Raw genomic sequence first — 22,606 nt, 5'->3', positions numbered from 1 at the left:
ATACACTCACCACAGCCGCCTGAAACGGTCTGATCCAAATGTAACCAGGAGTTCATAAAGCCAAATTCTTGTGTAAACTACTCACACATCTTATTTTTAAATTCATTAAGAAGAAGTTGCCATTAGAACTTTACAGCAAGGCATCTCCCTGTAATGTACCATTATTTAACTAAGCAGGAACCATTCAACATTTTTTTATTTTTTATTTATTTTGTTTGTACAGTAGTATTGAATTTGCTAAGCACATTTCATCGCTATTATTTGTTGGATGGGTAAGGCGCTAAGCTTTATGTTAGAGTCATAAGCATTTAGCACATGACCATTGGCGCTGTGAATGCTAAATATGTAATTATCTTGAAGAACGATAACATTCTGTATTAATTCATATAAAAATGAGCTGTAATTCTTCAGCTGTTGAAGGTTAACCGGATTTCCTTTCTCTTGGCAGTGTCGGGAGGTCGCAGTCGACTGCATCTTATTGATTTAGGGAGCTGCGTAAAGGTGCAGAGTAAAAATAGAGATGGAAGCACAGGATTGTGTCTCTCCCTGTCAGCTCTCGGCAATGTCATTCTTGCTCTGGTCAATGGCAGCAAGCACATCCCGTACAAGTAAGCTACTTACAATGACTTGTGGTATTAACAAACTGTCATTTTATTCATGTAGGGGGACATTTATTAAAACTGTTGCAGAGATAATGGCACATGAAAGGTACTGTAACCCACAGCAACCAATCAGATTCCGTAATGTTCTAGTACAGTTTAAAAAATGTCTTATTGGATACTGTGGTTTACAGCCCCTTTAATAAACCTGTGCAACAGCTTTCATAAATATAAAACCTTGTGTCAGAAATATTTCCAAGGTGGTCTCACTAATTATCTCTCTAAACTTTACTTTGTCCCTGGAGAATCGTATGCCTACAACTTAATCTGTGACATATGCTCAGGCAAAATGCATTAATATTTTATTGGATCTACGGGAAAGTCAATATTCACCTTATGGATTACATTAGAAAAACATGCTTCATAATAAGTATGCCATACGGACCTTGTGGACCATTTTTTTAATCAGCTTTTTTTTTGTAGCAATATAACACACTATGGGCTAGATTTACTAAACTGCGGGTTTAAAAAAGTGGAGATGTTGCCTGTAGCAACCAATCGGATTCTAGCTGTCATTTTGTAGAATGCACTAAATAAACAGAATCTAAATAGAATCTGATTGGTTGCTATAGGCAACATCTCCACTTTTTCAAACCCACAGTTTAGTAAATATACTCCTATGTATTATGGATAAACTGTAGAGTTGCAATAGTTGTTCCAGGGCAGCTTTTAAATTGATTTCTATACAGCTTAGTAGAAGGATTCTGAATTTAGTATAGTAATAGTCATTTAGCAAGCAGAAGAATGCTGTTCAATATGCGTGTAAATGGTATATGCAGTACGGATGACGACATTTTCCGCATTATTCCATGGAATACTCACCTCCCTCTGCAGAATTTAGCATGTTTCCCGGTGGAGTTTGGCCTTCCGTGTTCCACGATGAAGTCACAATATTTGTTTGGCATGGATTTCAAACCACACCTGAAAGCAGAATGAACTGACTGTCGTTGCTGCATGATAAGCAACCGCTATACATAATCTTGGCTATGGTTAATTTTAGGGATGAGCGGGCTCAGATTCCGCTAATCCGAGCCCACCCGAACAGTGCGGATCCAACGGGATCCGAGTACTGTTCGGATATTTCCGGCGGGCAAAAAAATGAAAACAAGGCTCTGACGTCCACGTCTCGCGTCGGATCTCGCGAGACTCGGATTGCATAAATTCCCCGCTTGCGGCCGCCATCTTCATTCGGGCTGAGATCAGGGAAGAGGAAGGTTGTAGATAGTGTAGTGGTGCTCCTGTGTCCAGTGGTTAGTGAGTTAGTTAGTTTCTCCTCTGCTCTGTCCTGTTGAGTGGTGCTTTTGTCCTGTGCTCTGTCCTGCTGAGTCCAGTGGTGCTTTGGCCATTACTCTGTCCTGCTGAGTCCAGTGGTGCTTTTGTCCTGTGCTTTGTTCTGCTAAGTCCATACTTATTTTAAAAATATTAAAAAAATCATAAAAAAAATTACAAAAAATTAAAAAAAAATTATACAAAAATAATTACAAAAAAATATAAAAAAATTATTTAAAAAGTATAAAAAAAATTGTAGAGCAATATATTGTTGCAGTCCAGAAATATTAGTACTGCAATACCTAAGTTCACTGTTGTTGCAGTCCAGAAATATTAGTACTGGTCAATTAAAATACATTCACTCTTCTTGCAGTCCAGAAATATTATTACTGCTAAATTAAAATACGTTCACTGTTGTTGCAGTCCAGAAATATTAGTACTGCTACATTTACCTACGTTGACTGTTGTTGCAGTCCAGAAATATTAGTACTGGTCAATTAAAATACGTTCACTCTTCTTGCAGTCCAGAAATATTAGTATCAGATATAAAACTACGTTCAATGTTACTGCCAAATAAAAAAAGAATGAAAATGCCCTGTCATCAACGAAAACAAGAGGTAGTGACGCGCTAGAACTCCACCCTCTATATGCTGCAGAGGATGGAGGAGCAGCAAAAGGCCATTCAAGCCTGCAGTGCACTGCAGTGCCACTACTAGATGGCCCACGTGTTTGTGCCGCCCACTTGTGTCGCTTAGCTTAGACATCCAGCTACCTCGGTGCAACCTTTTGGCCTAAAATCAATATTGTGAGGTGTTCAGAATAGACTGGAAATTAGTGGAAATGATTGTTATTGAATGTTATTGAGGTTAATAATAGCGTAGGAGTGAAAAACAAACAAAAAAATTGGTTTTAGCACTTTTTATGCTTTTTTAAAAATAAATCAGAACCCAAAACCCTAAATCAGAACCAAAACCTTTCGTCGGGTGTTTTGGCAAAACATATCAGAACCCCAAAAATCAAGCTAATCAGAACCCAAAACCCAAAACACCAAAAGTGGCCGGTGCACATCCCTAGTTAATTTCTCCTGAAGTTTCATGGGATAGATAGTCTGTTGTTACTTGTTAATGCTTGTATGGGCGAGTGAGGCCCAGCGTACAGAAACACAACCACACACATTTTATATGCAGTGACAGTCCCCTGTTCATGCATCTTAATGAAACACTAACCAGATATGCAGCGCACAATTTTTATAGGTGTCCAATTTTAAGTGGATAATTTAGCAATCCAATGCTAAACAACAAAGGAGTAGTACATTTTAGACACTATGTAAAATTACAAGGAAATTATTTTCCTGACAGTGCATTTTGTACTGCTTAATACAGCTATACACAATATAATAGACACCCTTTTGTTTTCTAACACCTTGACATTTCTGTTGATGTTCCCTGGATGTGTTTTCAATGCACTCCTGCACAATCTATAGCTGTATGGCTTTATGTTGCCTCAGCTAATATCATGATTTGTACAAAATCCTATTTTGTTTAGAGGTGTCTTTTTTTTTTTCTTTTTTTTTTTTAAACGTACACAGCCTTTTATCTTGTTAGAGAAGGAATAAAAACAAACAGCTTCATTTGTCTCCTATGACAGCTCTCTGAATGTAGCCAGAGCGGCTTCTTAAAAATTAAAAAAAAAAATACACACAGAGAGAATATGAAAGTCCTCATTTTTCTTCATCAGTGTCATACTGTGAGAGGCTGCAGGAGAGTTTGAATTCATTTGTATGCACTCACAGCGCTCTGATTAAAGTCGGTTCCATACAACCTTAGTATGTAGTGTTTAATTCTTTCATTGCGCTGAGTCCTGCAGCACCGTGTATTTCATTTCAAGTGTGTTTAAGAACTCATTAAAGTTCAAGTAATCATTCACATGACATGATCCACAGAGAGCTGGGTGAACAAAATTTGTACTCGTTTACATCTATGGATATACAATACCAGTCTTAAGAGATTTGGGGATGATTTGTTTCTCCTTTTAGCAATGGTCGCTGTAAATGTTCCTATTATTATTATCATTTATTTGTTAGGCACCACAAGGTTTCCACAGCTCCGCACATAGTACAAACAGTAGACTATACAGGGTATAACAGTACAGAACAATAAACAAAAGTACCAATACTTCAGAAACTCCAGGCAGGCAGATGCAATAGACACGGAGCAGAAGAACGGGTAAGGAGACAGGAGGGAAGAGGGCCCTGCTCAAGCAAGCTTACATCCTAAGGGAGGGTTAAACAGACCAGGCACAAGAGGAGCCAGTTGAGAGAATGGGAGAGAGGGGAGAATGAGCGGAGGAGATGGGGGATAAGTGGATGGTTGGTAGGCTTTGAGAAAGAGGTGAGTTTTGAGTGCACGTTTGAAGGAGCACAGAGTAGGAGAGAGGCGGATGGAGCGAGGGAGGTCATTCCAGTGAAGGGGGGCTGCACGGGAAAAGTCCTGGATTCTGGAATGGGAAGAGGTGATCAGAGAGGAGGAGAGGCGGCGGTCATTGGCCGAGCGCAGGGAGCGGGTGGGAGTGTGAATGGAGAGGAGGTTAGAGATATAAGGGGCAGTAGAGTGGGAGAGAGCCTTGTAAGTGGTGGTGAGGAGTTTAAAAAGAATTCTGTAGGGGAAGGGGAGTCAGTGTAGGGCAAGGCAGAGAGGGGAGGCAGAGGAGGAGCGGCGTGAGAGGTAGATGAGTCTTGCGGCCGCATTGAGTATAGAGCAGAGGGGGGAGAGACGGGAGTGGGGGAGGCCGGTGAGGAGGAGGTTGCAGTAATCCAGGCGGGAGATGATGAGTGCGTGTATGATGGTTTTGGTGGCCTCCTGAGAGAGAAAGGGACGGATGCGGGCGATGTTGCATAGTTGGAAGCGACAGGCTTTGGCAAGAGAATGAATGTGGGGGGCATTTATCCTTCTTTATGCTGTATAGGTCATAAGTATAATAATTAGTCCTAGGGTCATGTCAGGAGCTTTAGTCTCAGGGGATCTGGGCATGTGCCACACCACTTTGTTAGGTAAATATAATATATATATATATATATATATATATATATATTATATATATATAATATAAGTGCATCAGTGCCTGTACTGCCGCAATGCTTCCTATATAGGCTTCTTAAATAGGCTTCTAGCTTATCTCTTGCGAGACCTGGTGAATCTTATTGCCAATGGGGGCTACCAGTGGTGCTAGCAATGCCATTGCCGGGACAGACCGCTTGATGTATAGGGCAAAGTTTTTTGCCCTTTGATAAATATGCCCCCTAATTTTTGTCTTGATACTAAAAAGGTTGATGTTAAATTCCTGAAAAAAAAAAAAAGCTAAAATAGATTTTAAATAAAAAATACCAGTGTTTTTTACAAGTATAAACTGTGTGAAAAATGTTTCAGGAACAGAGGTCGTTTCAAGATCACAACCCAGTGGCAACTGACAAAAATGCCTAAAGACACCTAAAAATATTATATAATATAATTTCTGCATAATTATTTGGAAGCAAGCCTCCAACTTTATTAACATAAATTCACCACTGGAATTGAAGATACTTGAGATACCTTAGTGTTCTGTACGGGAAGGATCCCCGTTTTTCAACTATGGGTTAGGGCCCCATTTTTCAACTATAAATCTTTAACTGCCAATGCTTATTTTCTCATCAATCAGACTCATGATCAAACAAAAGTAACAGGGTAACTTGGTTCCTATAAATGTTTTACTTTATTTGACACTCAAACTTATTTATGGAGTGTATTTACGGCTTAAACCAACTAAAGGTCAAATGGGTGTCTCAGTTTTTCATTACAAAATTCTGGAAGACCTAAATAACGGAAGCATTTTTTCTATGCACATTCAGCTGACAGCATTCCACTCCTTTAAATTCATGGATGATTGAATCACTGTAATAAGGACTGCTTTTTGTTTGGCAAGTAAATAGTTAACGTGTTTTTTTATGATAATATAGAAAATTTAAATATCTGTAAAATCCTTAGTCCATCTTCCCTCTTATTTCTCAAATATGACTTAATTAAAGCTCATTAGGGCATTAGCAGAGATTTTGCATACAAATGAGTTTGCACTCAGTTCATTAAAGTGATATCTTACACATTAGCAGACCTTCAGCCACACTAACCAGTGATAAACTCTCACCTCTTATTCACATGGCTTATGCCCAATTACACAAAGACATGCATCCCCACCCAGTGAATATAGATTAGTGGGTATTTAATTTAAGAAATAACAAGCTAATATATAATCAGTATTCATGGCATGGTTGTTCATTTGCTCAACAAACAAAAACCGTTTTGCTGAAATAATTGAATGGAAAAAAAAAATCCAATATCTTCCTTTGAAAAATCAAATACACCTTTACAGTTTTTTTCTAAATTGCCATTACCTTCAGCATGGTCACAGACTTTTCATCAGTAATAGATTTAACCATTTCTTACTTTTTAAATCTTTCACATATTTAACAATATCCGTTTCACAGAATTTGAAGTTTCACTAACTGTGTCTCGGTTGTATTTAAAATAAACAGAGGACATCCCACACAACCAGATGACATTATTCCGTGTTCAGTTCAGTGCCTGACCAGAAAATACAGTTAAAGGAGAAATTAAAATAGAGATGCTCACTGACCGCCGTGTTTTGGTTTTGGATCTGGATTACCTTCGTGTTTTGGTTTTGCCAAAACCGCCTTTGCGTGTTTTGCTTTTGGTTTTGTTGGGTTTTGTTTTGGTATTTTTTACAAAATTCTATTTTTTGGACTAAAATAAAATAATTTAGGTATTATTTTGTACCTACTTTATTATTAACCTCACTAACACAAATTTCCAGTCATTTCCATTCAATTTTGATAATCTCACAGGTCACAATATGCTTTTCATACACTTTCAGCCAAATACTGCAGTGATCTGGCTGGATGGTAAGCGACAGAGCAATGACTCAAACACACAGCAGTTCCTACCACATCTAGGAAACATTGCAACGAGCGCTTCACGTGTTTCTTGGATAAGTGAGGTAATTCTACATGTAATATATGGCAACGAGTGCGCCACCTGTTTCTTGGATAAGTGAGGTAATTCTACAGCTAATAAATGTCAATGAGCGCTGATCACCCCGGGATGTGTGCTTTTATCAGACTCACACCAATCCAGGGTGCCAGACAGCGCACTAAAAAGAGCTATTGAAATCCAAAGTAAAAAGCCAGTTCATCAGTGAGCTTAGAATCAGCCCCAATGAACTGCTTTAAGGATGCTATTAATCAAAATGACCAAAGCACCATTTCTCTTTGGGGTTTTTTTTAGAAGGGGGCAGGCAATATGACACCCCAAACACTTTGTATTGCAAATTCAGAAATATACAGTGCTATCTTACAATTTCAGCACTCAGCAGATACAGTTTTTTTTAGACGGGGGGATATGACACCCCAAACACTTTGTAGTGAAAATTCAGATATATACTTTGCTGCTATATTACTCTTTCAGCACTCAGCAAATACAGTTTTTTTAGAAGGGGGGAATATGACATCCCAAACACTTTGTAGTGCAAATTCAGAAATATGCTGTGCTGCTATATTACAATTTTAGCAATCTGCAAATACAGCTTTTTTTAGAAGGGGGGATATAACACCCCAAACACTTTGTAGTGTAAATTCGGAAAAATGCCTCCTCTATACTTATCTATACTGCTCTATTCCTGCGACCTAACCCTTCTCTGTCCCTCTCTCAGATGCCGCTAGATTGCCGTGGTGGCTGATATTTATTAATTCTAAAACTCGCGAGATTCGAGACCCGACGACGTCACGATGACGTTTTGCCTCATTTTGGAATCCGAATAGGCGCGAGAGTACCGAGCTGACTCGGCTTGGTACTCGGATTCCCGAAGTTCGGGCAGGTTCGGTTTCAAGGAAACCAAGGCCGTCCATCTCTAAATTAAAACAATATTAAATAGTGACTATTTGACATTAATTTATAGCAAATGCTGTGTTTTACTAATTTGAATAATATACCTGAAATAACTGGAGTGTTTATACTTAAGTAAATATATCCATCATGTTCTCTTTACCTCCATGTCAGGAGGGAGGTGCTTCTCTAATGAAGCAGACAGTGACTGACCACAAACCAGACCTGCTGTGCAGAAATGCACTGTGTGAATTGGTTGATTTGTACACGGGGGCAGGACTAGTGAGGTCACAGTAACAGGAATGCCTTCCAAATCGTTTCTTCTTGACCTGTATGAGATGCCATCAGGACATTATCCTAAATATGTGGGAGGAGCTTCAGTCTGCCTGTAATGGAGTGGGGAGGTAATACCGTACTCTTTAACAGAGTTGCAATAGAGGGTAAGGGTTAGACTGGACAATGTATTGTACCTCCATAGTTCATATGTCAAAATTTCAGTCGCCCTAGGATCTCGCAAGTTTTGAATTCCTTTTTAAGATCCAACATAGCGAGGGGTGAGAGGGAGGACGGACCCCCATTTATCTTTTCTGCCACTGCTGTGTGCCAATGTTTCCTAGATGTGCTAGGAACTGCAGTGTGTTTGTGTCATTGCTCTGTCGCTTAGCATCCAACCAGGTCGTTGCAGTCTTTGTTTGAAAGTATATGAAATTAATATTGTGACCTGTGAGGTGGTCAAAATTGACTGCAAATGACTTGAAATTAGTGTTATTGAGGTTAATAATAATGTTGGAACAAAAGAAAAGCAAAATTATGTGATTATAGCATATTTAGGATTTTTTCTAAAAAATCCAAAACCAAAACACACGAGGGCGGTTTTGCCAAAACCAAAACCTAATCCATATCCAAAACTAAAACCAAAACCAGTTCACGGGGGTCAGTGAGCATCTCTAGTTCTGACAGGTCTTTTATATTGCACATATATTATGCAAGTGCATATCCTGCATGCACTGTGTTCTGTCTGTGAACATAAGGCAAGTAACATTTAGGCAGAGTATAATTACACCCAGGTTCAAATTGAAACGTTTCTGGAAATCCGCTTGGATTTGAATGTGGTCGGAGCTTTGCTCATTTATTAAATATACGCTGCGTGCAGGTTATGTCCAAATGTGAATCAGGTCCTTTATGTTCTGAATTTGCCATATACAGTTAGGAGAGTTCATATTTTGAAACTTGATTTTTTTCATATTTCTATGGTGTCATGGGTGTCATTCTGATCCTGCTTCACTTTCATAAGTAGTTGTACTAAAATAAACCACTGACTAAAACATAATTTAGATTTGATAAAAAGCCCTATTAGTATTTCTACATTTTATTCACTGTCTAACATCTGTCAGTTCTTAGAATAAAAAATATTTCCTACCACACTATAAACACAATTTTGCTTAATAATTGATTACAACAAAATGATGCTGCCAGACACAGCTTAGTATATTTATCATCATCATCAGTTATTTATTAGCGCCACTAATTCCGCAGCGCTGTACAGAGAGCTCATTCACATCAGTCCCTGCCCCGTTGGAGCTTACAGTCTAAATTCCCTAACACACAGACACACAGACAGAATAGGGTCAATTAAGATAGCAGCCAATTAACCTACCAGTATGTTTTAGGAGTGTGGGAGGAAACCGGAGCACCCGGAGGAAACCCACGCAAACACAGGGAGAACATAAAAACTCCACACAGATAAGGCCATGGTCGGGAATTGAACTAATGACTCAGTGCTGTGAGTCAGAAGTGCTAACCACTAGGCCACTGTGTATGTAAGTGATGTAGTAGATATTTGGATTTAGTAAAATTAGAATAGGAAGTGGTTAGTATTAGTTGCAGCAATGTAGGAGAATCACGGTGTATGTGCACTGCAGAAGGACAGCCAAGGCAGAGGGGATGATTTAGAGCAGAACATAAAGTTGTCCATTTCCGTATATACAAATAGTACACAATGATGTTTTCACAGCTCTATTTTGATGTACACAGTGGTAGGTGGTATGGAAATATGGAAGTGACATTATGAAATATGCAATTAGAATGTAAGTGAAAGGAATGAAATGGTTTTACAATGAAGCCGGTAGGAGAAGTAGCGGTATGGCATACCACTGTATACCTCCCCCACTTCCACCACTGGATGTACACAAATCCAAATATACTTGCCACCTTGAATTTAGTGTACAGGTGTGTCTGTGTCAATGTTTATGTGTCAATCATCATCATCAACTTGGAAATTGCACCCATCTTGTTCAGGTGCTGAATTTGCGCTAGGTAGTATGTATTTCAAATATATGTGTACCCAAATATAAGGTGCATCTCAAGGGAGGGCTTATCCCCTCCCTCTTCAATGTAAGCTCTCACTGGCAGGGTGCTCTCCACCCTATGTCTCATGTCTGTCTACCTCGTATGATCCCAATGTTATTTCCTAAGATGAATCTTCTGCTGTTTGTTCACTCAAACACCTGGAATTCATATGTTGATGATGATGAGGACTATGAAGGGTATGCAGACCCTTACTCTTATGCACTTCATGTGAATGCCCCTAATCCACCTGTCAACGAGCAAGTGTTAGATACATGCAGTTTAAAATACTAAAAAACAATAAGGCTTATGCTGCTACAACCATGTATATACTCCTAAAAAAGATATGGCTTAACCTCTTGTTGCATCTCCTGTTTGAGATTGCCAATCTCCAAACATAGAATAGATAAACAGATATACAGGGTGCGTCCAAAAAGGATATATTTTTTATTAATAAAACATATATCCTTTTTGGACGCACCCTGTATATCTGTTTATCTATGCAGTTTAAAATGTTTGTGCATTGGCCAACAAAAGTTGTGCGCATGTACAGTGTGACTAATTTTACTTGACATACAAAATTATGATGTACAAAGGCACTTGCATGCAAGTGTAATTACCCCCATAAAGTGTGTACCTTTTAGCATCACTGAATAATCAGTGAAATAATTGGTCATCTTTACTTTGTATGCTCCAACGTCAAGAATACCAAATGCATGTGATATTACCTGTAATGAACTTCTTCCATGTCAATTTTATATATTTGCCAATTATAAATTATTTCCAAAAAATACTCTACAGGATAGAAAATGGTAACTGTACTTAATTATTATATCTTTAATGACACATTTATGTTAGTCAGAGAATATAGTACAATTTTTCTTTAAGCCATAACGGTATTTCAGAAAATATATAATATCTCATAGAACTTTGAAAAATGATTAAGATACTAAGCACTGTAGGTCAGTTTCCTGAATTTACACTGTTCTACCTCCTAATTGCTACCTATGTGAAGAATGTGGGTTTATCCCATATGCTCTGTCAATCAGTCTTCAGCTTAAAACCATCAAATAAAGTTAATCTCTTTAATTACATATCTGCTTTCTTGCAATATTTAAGATCTGAGACAATATGAGAAGCCGGCCTTTAATAAATGTTTTAGCCTGAAAACGTTTGCAGTTCATAACATTTATACATGTTTTCATCTTTTTCTCTTTTTTTTTTACAGTTCTTTAAAATTCAATCATCAGTTTATCACTTAGTATATATAGTGTTTCATAAAAGTAGACCAATTGCAATGAATTCATATTTTCTAACTACAAACTGCCTATATCATGTTGGCAATTCATTATTTAAATTATTTGTGTTTTTGACTGTTGTTGATCTGGCTGTGTCTTACATTCCCTTTGCATGAGATTGAGAGGATTAAGATAGATTTAGCAGACCCTCTGATAGTTTTAAAATAAAATGGCTCCTGCTACAAATTAAGAGTCCCTTTATGTTTTTGACTTAAAATCACATAGAGCCTGTCTGTTTTTTTAGAACATAATTAAGTTTTATGTGGCGGTGATACGCATGTGATGGAATTACAATACAGTGAACATTAATACTAAATAAAAATTGGTAGACAAAATACCAGACATTCACTTGGTCTGAAGAACCTTTTTAGTTGACCGTTTGCTTGTTTCTTTGACATGGCAAAACTGTGCATCATGACTACTATCTTGCTCTTCTTATGTATACTTAGTACTACCCTCCAGGCAGATAAAAAGGTTCTGGTATCATGTGACCAGATGGGGTGTGGCCATAATTACTTATGCAATATCATGTTGGTGAATGGAACGGGACAATGAATACTGTATGGCAGGCTAGTAGATCAGAAAATAGTGTGGTAAAGGCAGAGGCAGAACTAGCAAGCTGTGGGCCCCGGTGCAGGGAAGCGGGGAGGAGGGACCCACAGCTCGCTAGTTTCCGTGTAGTGGGCCCCATGGACTCCAATGCACTGCACCTGCTACACCAATGGTAGTTCCGCCACTGGGTAAAGGTCTGATGGGGTGTACAGAAAAAAAACTGAGGCAGTTGTAGAAGAAATAACCAAGAATATGGAGGATAATTAAATATGAGTGGACAAAGACATATTAGGTATACATTCCACCATACAACTGAGGCAGACCAAAGTTTTGGTCCAAAAATGATTAGACATAATGGGGCGTATTCAATTGTTATCGGTAACGCTGATAAACGAGCGCTCAAAAAATATTACCGTTTATACGGTAATATTGCGCGCGAAAAGCATTAATACGGTAGTTTACTCGTGAAATTTCAGCTCGCCGCTCAGGGGGCAGCGAGCTGAAATTCCGCGAGTAAATACCGTATTAACAGTAAGATTTTTTGAGCGCTCGTTTATCAGCGTTACCGCTAACAATTGAATACGCCCCAATGAATGTGAATAACACAGCAGAAAAAGGTGGGTTATTTGTCCTCAGAGATCTTACATAATATACTAATAGTACGAATATTCAGTAGGGGCAGAGGTCTCTGTGCAGGAAATTTAAACATCTATAATTGGAAAGACCTTTGAGGTTTGTTAAGGGAGCACATTCATGGCAGTAGTTGTAGCATATTTAGATTTTTTCAAAAGCGTTTGACACTGAGCCTCACATGCATTTAAACTATATTGGTGTAGAAAAAACACTATGTAGTTGGATAGAAAACTGGCTAAAGTAAAGTAGTGGTTCATACCTAGCTGGACTAAGGTTTTAAGTGGTTTGTCCCATGTCTCTGTATTGGGACAAACACTGTCTATGAATGAAGTTTCATAGCAAAATTTAGGGGAGGACTGGCACATACATAGTAGAGGCTTAAACGAGGGCTGTTCAACATATTATGGGCACATGTTAGTGCAGTTGCCAACAGCTTTCATTTGGGAGCCATATTTAAGGGTATTCCTGAAAATGATCCAATCGATTTTGTTTGTTTCATTCTTGTACTTCACTCCCCTTTTGGTGTCACACGCTCGGCAATATAAAACCATGTTGGCTAATCTGCACTGATATATCCAGCATAACACACACATTTCTCTAACTAATGTTCTGCTATATGTACAGTAAAACTAGCAAAATGAAAAAAGTTATCACAAATAAAACAGTAACATTAACAGTAACAATAGCAGACATTCTCGTGTGAAAGGAATATATAATTATTGCTTAAGAGTTGATTTGCAAGTGCCCATTCTTGTCACCAATTAATTAACATTGTCATATGAAAATTAATTTGGAGATTCTTTTTTATGAGAAAAAAAACGAGAGATAACACACAAGAATAAATGCTGCATTTAGGGTCTAAATAGCTGGAGAGATGTTGATAAATGTAATTAATGGCTGCTTAATAAAACTTCCCCAGAGAATTTAATGGAATCTGTATATTCGTTACTCCCGAGCCATTATGACAGCTCATGGTGTAAAGGTTATATAAAATGTCTTAAAATACTGTTGGTCAAAAAACAGTTTGATGTCAGTTACATGGTTAGACACTTGTGTATCACTGATTCAGAAACTTTTAGTTGGTATTAAGAAAAGTGCACATTTTGATAGAGTTTAGAGTTAATTTTATTCTTAAAGGTAAAATACAGGTATAGGATCCATAATCCAGAACACCCATAAAGAACCCATACGTTAAATTGGGGATAGCTAACACATATGGCCATCATTTAAATTGCATAGACACACCTCACTTTTCTGCATTTTTTCACTTAGGAGCTTGTTAAGCTAAAGTAAAATGAAATATTACCTATAAACTACATAGAAAATGGTAGATTACATGGTTAGCTTTAAATAATGTTTGAATATTCAGACATATTCCAGACACAAATGTGATCCTGTCATATTCAGCATTCTCGTAGCACTCTCATCACTGTCTTATTCAGCACTCATGTCTAACTCAGTATTGTTATTAAAATATAGTTTAAGATAAAAAGTAAGAACTTGATTATGCCTTCTATGGTCAAGACTATACTTGCACATTAGTCTTTGTTTAGAGAGGTAGATGATTGTGTTGCAGTTATGAACATCTAACATAATTAATAAATAAATACCACAGCATTTAAGAGATCCGAACACGGAAAGGATATATACTGATAATATAAAAATGTATATTATAAAAGTAAGCCGCTTTCTAAAACCTAAGCTATCGGATATAATTAAACAGCCAGATAGATGAAGTGTTAATATTTTCTGCTGTATGCAGTCACAGCATGAAGTCAAATGGTTAGTGGATTGATTTAATTCCATAAAGAAAATCCTAGTGACCTGTCCCTTGTATTTCTCCCCTCTAGATGTCATACCATGTGATTCTACAGCATGATACTGATTAGCATGCCATTAAGAAGAGGGAAAAAAAACTTCAGGGCTCTGAAGTCACATCATGACAGTACAAGTGAAACATGTTTCACTAATGCAGCCTTAATTCATTTTGTTTCTGCAGAGAGAGCAAGCTCACAATGCTACTTCGAGAGTCTCTGGGGAACATGAACTGCCGCACTACAATGATAGCTCACATTTCGGCTGCTGCAGGAAACTACGCTGAGACTCTGTCCACTATCCAGATTGCTTCCCGGGTGCTAAGGATGAAGAAAAAGAAAAGCAAGGTAAGGGCAGCTGTGAGAAAATCACTCATGGCAGTATATGGTAGATGTAATGGAGGGGATGTATTAATGCAGTCAAAGCTTTGTGTCATATGAGATGAGTGAGATAAACATCAGAGTACTGTATAACATGTAGATGGTTGCAGTGCTACAAGATAGCAGACCTATGTAGCATAGCATATGTATAAGAAGAGAGGACACATGCACAAACACATCATTTACCATGTATTCACATCTGTATACTGTAAAATTGCCATATGCACATTTTAATGCTCAATTGAAAATAGTATCTGCCTCTCAAGTAAAGTTTCTGTATTGTGAAATCTGTGAGATAATTATCAATCAACTTTAACATCACAGAATCTGCCTAATCAACTTAGATAGTGGCATGTGTTATCCTCAAAAGGCAATTGCTCAGTTTCTAAATTAAATAGATGTTTCCGTTACAAAAGTTATTTCCCAATCATTACATTGAAAGGCTCCGCCATTACTTTATGGCAGGAAAACTTATTTTTCTAGCCCAGTAACATAATATTATATGGTAATTACAGTCACAATATTACATTTGCCAAAGCACTCACTTCACCCAAAACCATAAATATGCCCTGTTTTTGTGCAGGTTCTTTGATTTCTGATGGTTTTTGAGTGTATCATAAAACATAACATGTCTGATATCTGCTTGTAAATTGATACTAAATTTAACTAATAGAGACAGTTTTTCTTAATGTTTATCCATATAAAATATAATTTGTAAAATTAATATTGACATGCTGTTAGTAATATTGTAAATTTAGTTTGGAATTTGTTTTATTTTGTTATTTTGTTTTGTTATTTTGTACTACTCTCATGTGCCCTTGTTTCACAGTACACATCAAGTTCATCTGGAGGAGAGAGTTCCTGTGAGGAAGGACGAATGCGCAGGCCAACTCAGCTGAGACCATTCCATTCAAGAAATGTGGTTGATCCTGACTTTCCTCTTCTCAGTTTATCCAGTGACCCAGATTACTCTTCAAGCAGTGAACAGTCATGTGATACAGTTATTTATGTTGGTCCCAATGGAACAGCCTTATCCGACAAGGAATTGACAGACAATGAGGGGCCACCTGACTTTGTCCCAATCGTTCCAGTTTTGCAAAAGACAAAGAATGAAGTGAAGCTGGAGGAAGTAAATGAAGTGGCTCCCAGCAAGCCAGAGAGAGATTGTTTAAAGTGTAATACTTTTGCAGAGTTGCAGGAGAGGTTGGATTGTATTGATGGTAGTGAGGAAACAAATCGATTCCCCTTTGAAGAGGTGCCAGCTCAGTATGGTGGAGACCAAACAGCCAAAGGTTGTCTTGTGGCTGAATCAAAAAATCTAACAGAAGCAAGTAAAGAAGAAAGTATTTCAGAGAATTTACAACCTGACAAGGAGGTCAGGGATAATATTGCTGGAACAGCATATAAAGTGCAGAGAAACCATTCGCCAGTTCCACCCGGACATGTAACTAATACTTCTACTCCATCTTCCCCCAGGAGTGTTACAGGTAGCTGCGGGGCACAAAATGGTCCTTCACAGTTAGTTCAAAATGCCAGCTTACAGGGAAGTAGAGAAAGTCTCAACAGTTGTGGATTTGTGGAAGGAAAACCAAGGGCAATGGGATCACCAAGACTAGGTATTGCCAGTCTTTCTAAGACTTCAGAATACAAGCCACCTAGCTCTCCTTCCCAGAGGTGTAAAGTGTATACACAAAAAGGAGTCCTGCCTGGTTCTACACCTCCACATTCCATAAATAAAGATTCTAGCCCATTTTTTGAATCTGGCCCGCAACCAGATATCCGAACTCCTCCTGTAGGAATGAGCCCACAAGTCATGAAGAGATCTGTATCTAGTTCAAGTAACTTCTCTTCAGAATCTATTGTTGTGGATCAACAGTCACCTGAGGACTCCAAAAAGGAAGTTCTTAGTACAACTATGGTCACTGTACAACAGCCTCTGGAGCTCAATGGAGAGGATGAGTTGGTTTTCACTTTAGTTGAAGAATTAACGATAAGTGGAGTCCTTGACAATGGTCGTCCTACCAGTATCATTAGTTTTAATAGCGATTGTTCTGTGCAGGCTTTGGCTTCTGGTTCCAGACCTGTAAGTATTATAAGTAGCATAAGTGAGGACCTTGAATGCTACACTAATTCTGCACCAGTATCGGAAGTCAGCATCACACAGTTCCTACCCCTTCCTAAGGCTGGTCTGGATGAAAAATGTCATCAAGATGGCAGTAGGCGGTCGTCCATCAGTTCCTGGTTGAGTGAAATGAGCACTGGAAGTGATGGTGAGCAATCATGTCACAGCTTCATTGCCCAGACATGTTATGGTCATGGTGAAGCAATGGCTGATCCTCCAATTTCGGAGTTTACAACTGCTTTGCAGAATATCAGTATGATGTGTACAAACAACAGACAGAAGCCAGAAATAGACAACATGTTAATTCAGTCACAAATGGCAGAGGAAGTCCAGAATAATATATTCCCTATAAAGAAATGCAAAATTTCAGCAGTAGGGGAAACCACAGTCACTATATCAAAAACCTCAAGTTTGAGCAGCTGTGAAAACTACATTCCCATGAAAACAAACATTACTGTTTATCCTTGCATTGCAGTGAGTCCCTTTAAAGCTCAGGAGAGTAATGAATACCTGCCAGGATTAAATCTACCTGACAAGCTGTCGCAATCTATAGAGAACAATGATGGGGATTGTAAACGGGAAACTATATTTGAGGATCCTTGGTTAAAACGTGAAGATGACATCAAAATGGAGAATAATGATTCAATTGATAGCCAAACGCCTGAAGCTGCTAACTGCATAACTGACCATGACTTGTACAGAAAGCAGAGTATGACAGACAGATTAAGCAGTAGCAGTGGAGAAGGAAGCATTTCACCACTCTCTGAAAACCTTAAGAGAATAGTAGATGGGTGTGAAATGGTATTAACCACACAGAATCCTGCCCATGTAAGTGATTATACACAAAGAGGAAGCCTCCCCAGAGTTTTTGAAAGATCCTGTAAGCAGAAGGAACAGGATGTTATGAATTATGACTCGGAGATCAACACTACTGAATCTGTTGCTCTACTTCAAACATCCAGATCTACTTTAGAGAGAAGAGGTGCATCTCCTAAACATTGTGTTCTCACTCGTCCCAAAGGAATGCCACCACTGCCTCCAGTGAGAAAATCAAGCCTAGATCACAGGAACAGAGCAAGCCCTCAGCACACTGCAAGCAGCCCATCGAAACATTCTCTCTCTTCCTTGCCTAGTCTTCCAGATGAACTTAATGGTAAATTGTCAGGATTTAGCATGGATACCAGAAGCAACAGTAGCAGCAAATTATTCAGTGCCAAACTTGAGCAGTTGGCTAGTAGAACAAATTCTTTAGGGAGGTCTAATGGAAGTCATTATGAATGCTTGTCTTTAGAAAGAGCAGGAAGTCTTTCATCTGTGAACTCAAGAATGATTCTTAGTAAAGATAGCACATTGCCAAGATCTGGGAGAAGTCTCAATAGGAGTGTCATGTCATCTCCAATCAACACTTCACAGTCAGCTGGAGCTTCACCTAAATCTAGCCCTTCAAAGATATCAGCAGTGAGCAAGCTGCTTCTTGCCAATCCAAAGGCTCGCAGCCTTTCCACCTCTGCAACCAAAACCCTAAGCTTCTCTACCAAGTCACTTCCACAGTCTGTAGGCCGAAGCTCAAGCCTGCCTCCAAATGGAAAAAATATGTCTTGGTCAACACAGTCTCTTAGCAGAAATAGAGTTTCTGGACTTGCTTCCAAGCTACCCCTGAGAGCTGTTAATGGAAGGATCTCAGAGCTCCTCCAGGGAAACACAAGTAGCCGGGGTGTACATTCACATGCAAGTTCAGACTCAGATGAACGTGCAACTCTCCATACAGAAGAGAAGCCCATTGTACACACTTTGCCTTCCCCATATAGCAAAATCACACCACCTCGAAAGCCTCACCGCTGCAGTAGTGGTCATGGCAGTGACAACAGCAGTGTGCTCAGTGGTGAGCTGCCACCTGCAATGGGCAAAACGGCCTTGTTTTATCACAGTGGTGGCAGCAGTGGCTATGAGAGCATGATGAGAGACAGTGAAGCCACAGGAAGTGGCTCTTCCGCTCAAGACTCTATGAGTGAAAACAGCAGCTCTGTCAGTGGGAGGTGCCGAAGTCTTAAATCATCAAAGAAACGATCTAATACAGGTATAGTATATGTTTCTTGGATATGTTGCAGACAAATACACAGTTAAAATGTATAGAAAGTGGCTGACTTGGCACTCTTACCCTGGATAAAAGAGACAAGGTATAACAAAGTCTAACCAGGAGTAGCCAATTTGGTTTCTACAATTGTTTGTGAACTAATTTTGAAAAAGACAATGAGTAGATACGTTTTAAGCTTTGATTGAAATGATTTCACATGTAGATAAACAACATACTAATTTGCATATCGCTTGTAAACTTACTATTCCAGCGCTCTGTAGTAGTTACAATTCTGAACAAAACTAAAGAATGTAAGTAACTACAGAAAATACCATCAAACAGTAACAAGGAACAGTGGGTAAATGTATCAACATGGCGCTTTGGCAGATCACAGATTTTCAGCATTTTTTGCCGGCAGCATTTAAAACAGCAATTTAATCACTGAAAATCGTCAATTTGGCAAAACCGGGGTTTGATACATTTACCCCCAAAAGTGAGCTACAAGAGAACCATTGCACACACACATAGTGGAGGCATACAATGTGTGATTTGTACCAGTGATTGTCAAAAATGCATTCACTATGATCTAATGACATCATTTAGGTGCAAAGTTCTCAATAAATTGATAAAATTAATTCTCATGAATATTGTGTTCTGACCATAATTGGACTGCTTCCACTGTGTGATGCTGATGGGTATTTCCTATAACGAACCATGAGGCCTTATTCTTTTTTCAATGCCCTTTATGAATGAACGATCATTAAAGAATTCAAAACACAGTAACATGTATTCATTTTAAATGTAGCATATATTATTTTACATTCGGTTTCTGTTTGGTTACACTAACATCATCCTAGACAGAAGAGAATCCGTGCATCAGGCAACATATTTATGAACACACATACATAGTTTGTATTATGTACATGCTAATCTAAGGATCATGTTACACAGGACCTGAACAACACTGTAATATACTCATCAACCCTTTACCCTTTGCATGATTCAGCTGGAATGTTGTTAGTGTTGACATCACCAGGAAAGGAATTGATTGGCACAGCAGATGGGAAGCGTAAAATAGTATCTGTATGCTATATTAGTAATCAATATCACACATAAAGGGTATGAGGAAATGGCCTTGGATATAATTAAGCAATAAAATTGATTGTGCTAGCTGTAAGATACTGTACTCTGCTCACATTATGTTATAGAAATTTGTAATTTGCAGATAAGGTCATTGATCTTTTAAAAGATGAAATATTACGGCACCGCAGCGCTCCACTGCTGTGAGACTCCACATAACTGAGAGCCATCACATTTCTGGAAATGGCAACAGGAAAAAAATATACTGCAGATCTAGGGTTTTTTTTTTCTTTGCTAGGAAAACATTTCTAAGTATGGTCTTTGTCAGTGATCCTAGATCTATAAATTTGAACCCAAAACAAGGGTCATCAGGCCTTTTGGTACCCACAATCCTTTGTTTGCAAACCGATTATATCTTACAAAGTAAATTATTACTCATACTCAGGGGCGCACGGAGGATTGTCGGGGGGGGGGGTTTCTCCCCGCCGACTGAAAAAAAAAAAAAAACACGAGAGAGAGCTGCTGCGCATGCGCGTTTTGCCAGCGCTGTCCTATACAGCAGCCGCGGCGCTGTCTAAGAAGCGTCTGCGGTGGTGCTGTATACAATACAGCACCGCCGCGGACGCTTCTTTGACAGCGCCGCGGCTGCTGTATAGGACAGTGGCCACTTAGTTAGCGCAGGGGGGGGGGGTTTCTAGAGACTCAGAAACCCCCCCTGCGTGCGCCACTGATACTGTATTTTAAATATATTCACTATATAGCCATATTTTAATTTACCTAGCAATTATGTACCTCAATGAAGATTATTTATTTATTACAGTCAGCAGAACAAATGATCACCAACATTTTCATTTTCTAACAGGAAGTATGAAGGCAAAACTGTGGGAAGTCCGTTGTACCCTGACTTCTCACTGCAGTTTTGTTTAAGCAAGAATATTTAATAAGAGAAGAACTCTATCTAGGACCTGTATATAAATAAATAACCTGGTATTAACATGCCTGAGACCTTAGCAGTTAGGAGATACTTAATATCAAAGATGGTCATTTCACAATAGAGAATTTGGATCATGCATTGCAGGCATTGGGTGGTTGTCAGTGGAGCTTAAGTGCAGTGTCAGATGGGTGCTTTGAATGCTAGCACTTGTCCATCCTGAAATATAGTGATCTAATCATATTCCGCTGACGCATTGAAGTAAATGTAAAACGTCTGTGTGACAGCAGAGAGAATATCTCATCCACTCCAGCACAAAGTCATTTTAGTGCTATGACCCCTAGCGCTTTACTAGCAGGTAAAGTGCTAGTGTTTAAAGTACCAGCCTTCTACGTAGTCACAGCAGTCATTAACCCATTCAAGAAATCTACTTATTTACAGTATGCATTCTGATGCACAGTACCTTAGTACATTAGGATCTATGTATGTATCAAAATGTATTCTTCTCTAAAAATAAATATAATTTTATCTTGGGTAGGCTAAGAAATATAAATCTCTCTTTCTCCTGCAATTTGTCCTAGTTACAGCTTTTTTATATAATTAATTACTTATTACTTAAAAGTACATATTGTGCAGTCCCCTGTGCATACCTCCCAACAGGCTGCCCATGACACACCTCCCTTCCCACAACATTACCACCTGTGGGACAAACATGTCCCTGGGTGTTACAGAGCAATAAAATCAAGACTGTCCCACTAAAATCGGGACAGTTGGGAAGTATTCTCATGTTTTGGTTCTAAAATCATCTTCATCTTTTGGTTTTGACCAATAATCCTCATGTCTTTTGGTTTTGGGTCCGGATTTCATTAAAAATTGTTAAAACAGGTAAAATCATGTGATTTTGAGCTGTTTTTGTTCCTACATTAGAATTAATAGCATTAACCAGAGATGAGCGGTTCGGATTTGGTGAAATCCGACAAAATCCGACTTTGGGGATTCATGTTCTCACCAATTTTGGATCTCAAAACGAGGCAAAATGTAATTTTTGGAAAATTTCCATGCCAAACTCGATTTTTAGAACAAACAGCGTGTAGGGAGATGGTTAGTTGCAGTGCTCTGATCTGAAAATAGTGTTCAGGGTGAAAGAGGGACATAGAAAGCAATAAATGCATGTGATTATCATAAAGCAGTTCTGTAGAGATTAGTCAGCTAAAATTGTTTGCTGATCAATTGCTTTTAATTTCAATCTTTCAGATAGTTTAGACGGACTAGTCGCTACTGGTTGTTATTAATGCATATATAATAGTACTAGTGTATAGACAGAATTAGATATCATTCTGAACTAACTAGTATAGTTAGTGAAGGAAAACAGTGTGAATTTGCTGTATGACTATTAGCAGCAGAATCCAAATAACAAATCAATTTATTTAAAAAATGTAAGTTTTTCTAGTGAAAGTAATCTTGTATGGGGCAGTGACATCTGAATTAGTTTTGAAAGAAACTGGATGTTTGTAAAT

General features: G+C 38.5%; 1 protein-coding gene across 1 annotated transcript in view; it reads left to right on the top strand.

The window, feature by feature from the left end:
• Positions 1-22,606, top strand: part of KIF26B (kinesin family member 26B) — a 328,166-nt gene that overhangs the window by 288,844 nt on the left and 16,716 nt on the right. Inside the window, exons 10-12 of the mRNA XM_075203552.1 lie at positions 449-608; positions 14,687-14,849; positions 15,712-19,081. Coding sequence (XP_075059653.1) covers positions 449-608; positions 14,687-14,849; positions 15,712-19,081 — 3,693 coding nt within the window. The remainder of the gene's footprint in view (positions 1-448; positions 609-14,686; positions 14,850-15,711; positions 19,082-22,606) is intronic.

Source organism: Mixophyes fleayi, chromosome 3 (assembly GCF_038048845.1).
Source record: "Mixophyes fleayi isolate aMixFle1 chromosome 3, aMixFle1.hap1, whole genome shotgun sequence".
NCBI lineage: Eukaryota > Metazoa > Chordata > Amphibia > Anura > Limnodynastidae > Mixophyes > Mixophyes fleayi.
Note: the sequence above shows the minus strand (reverse complement) of the source record. Positions and strands in the feature narration are given on the sequence as shown.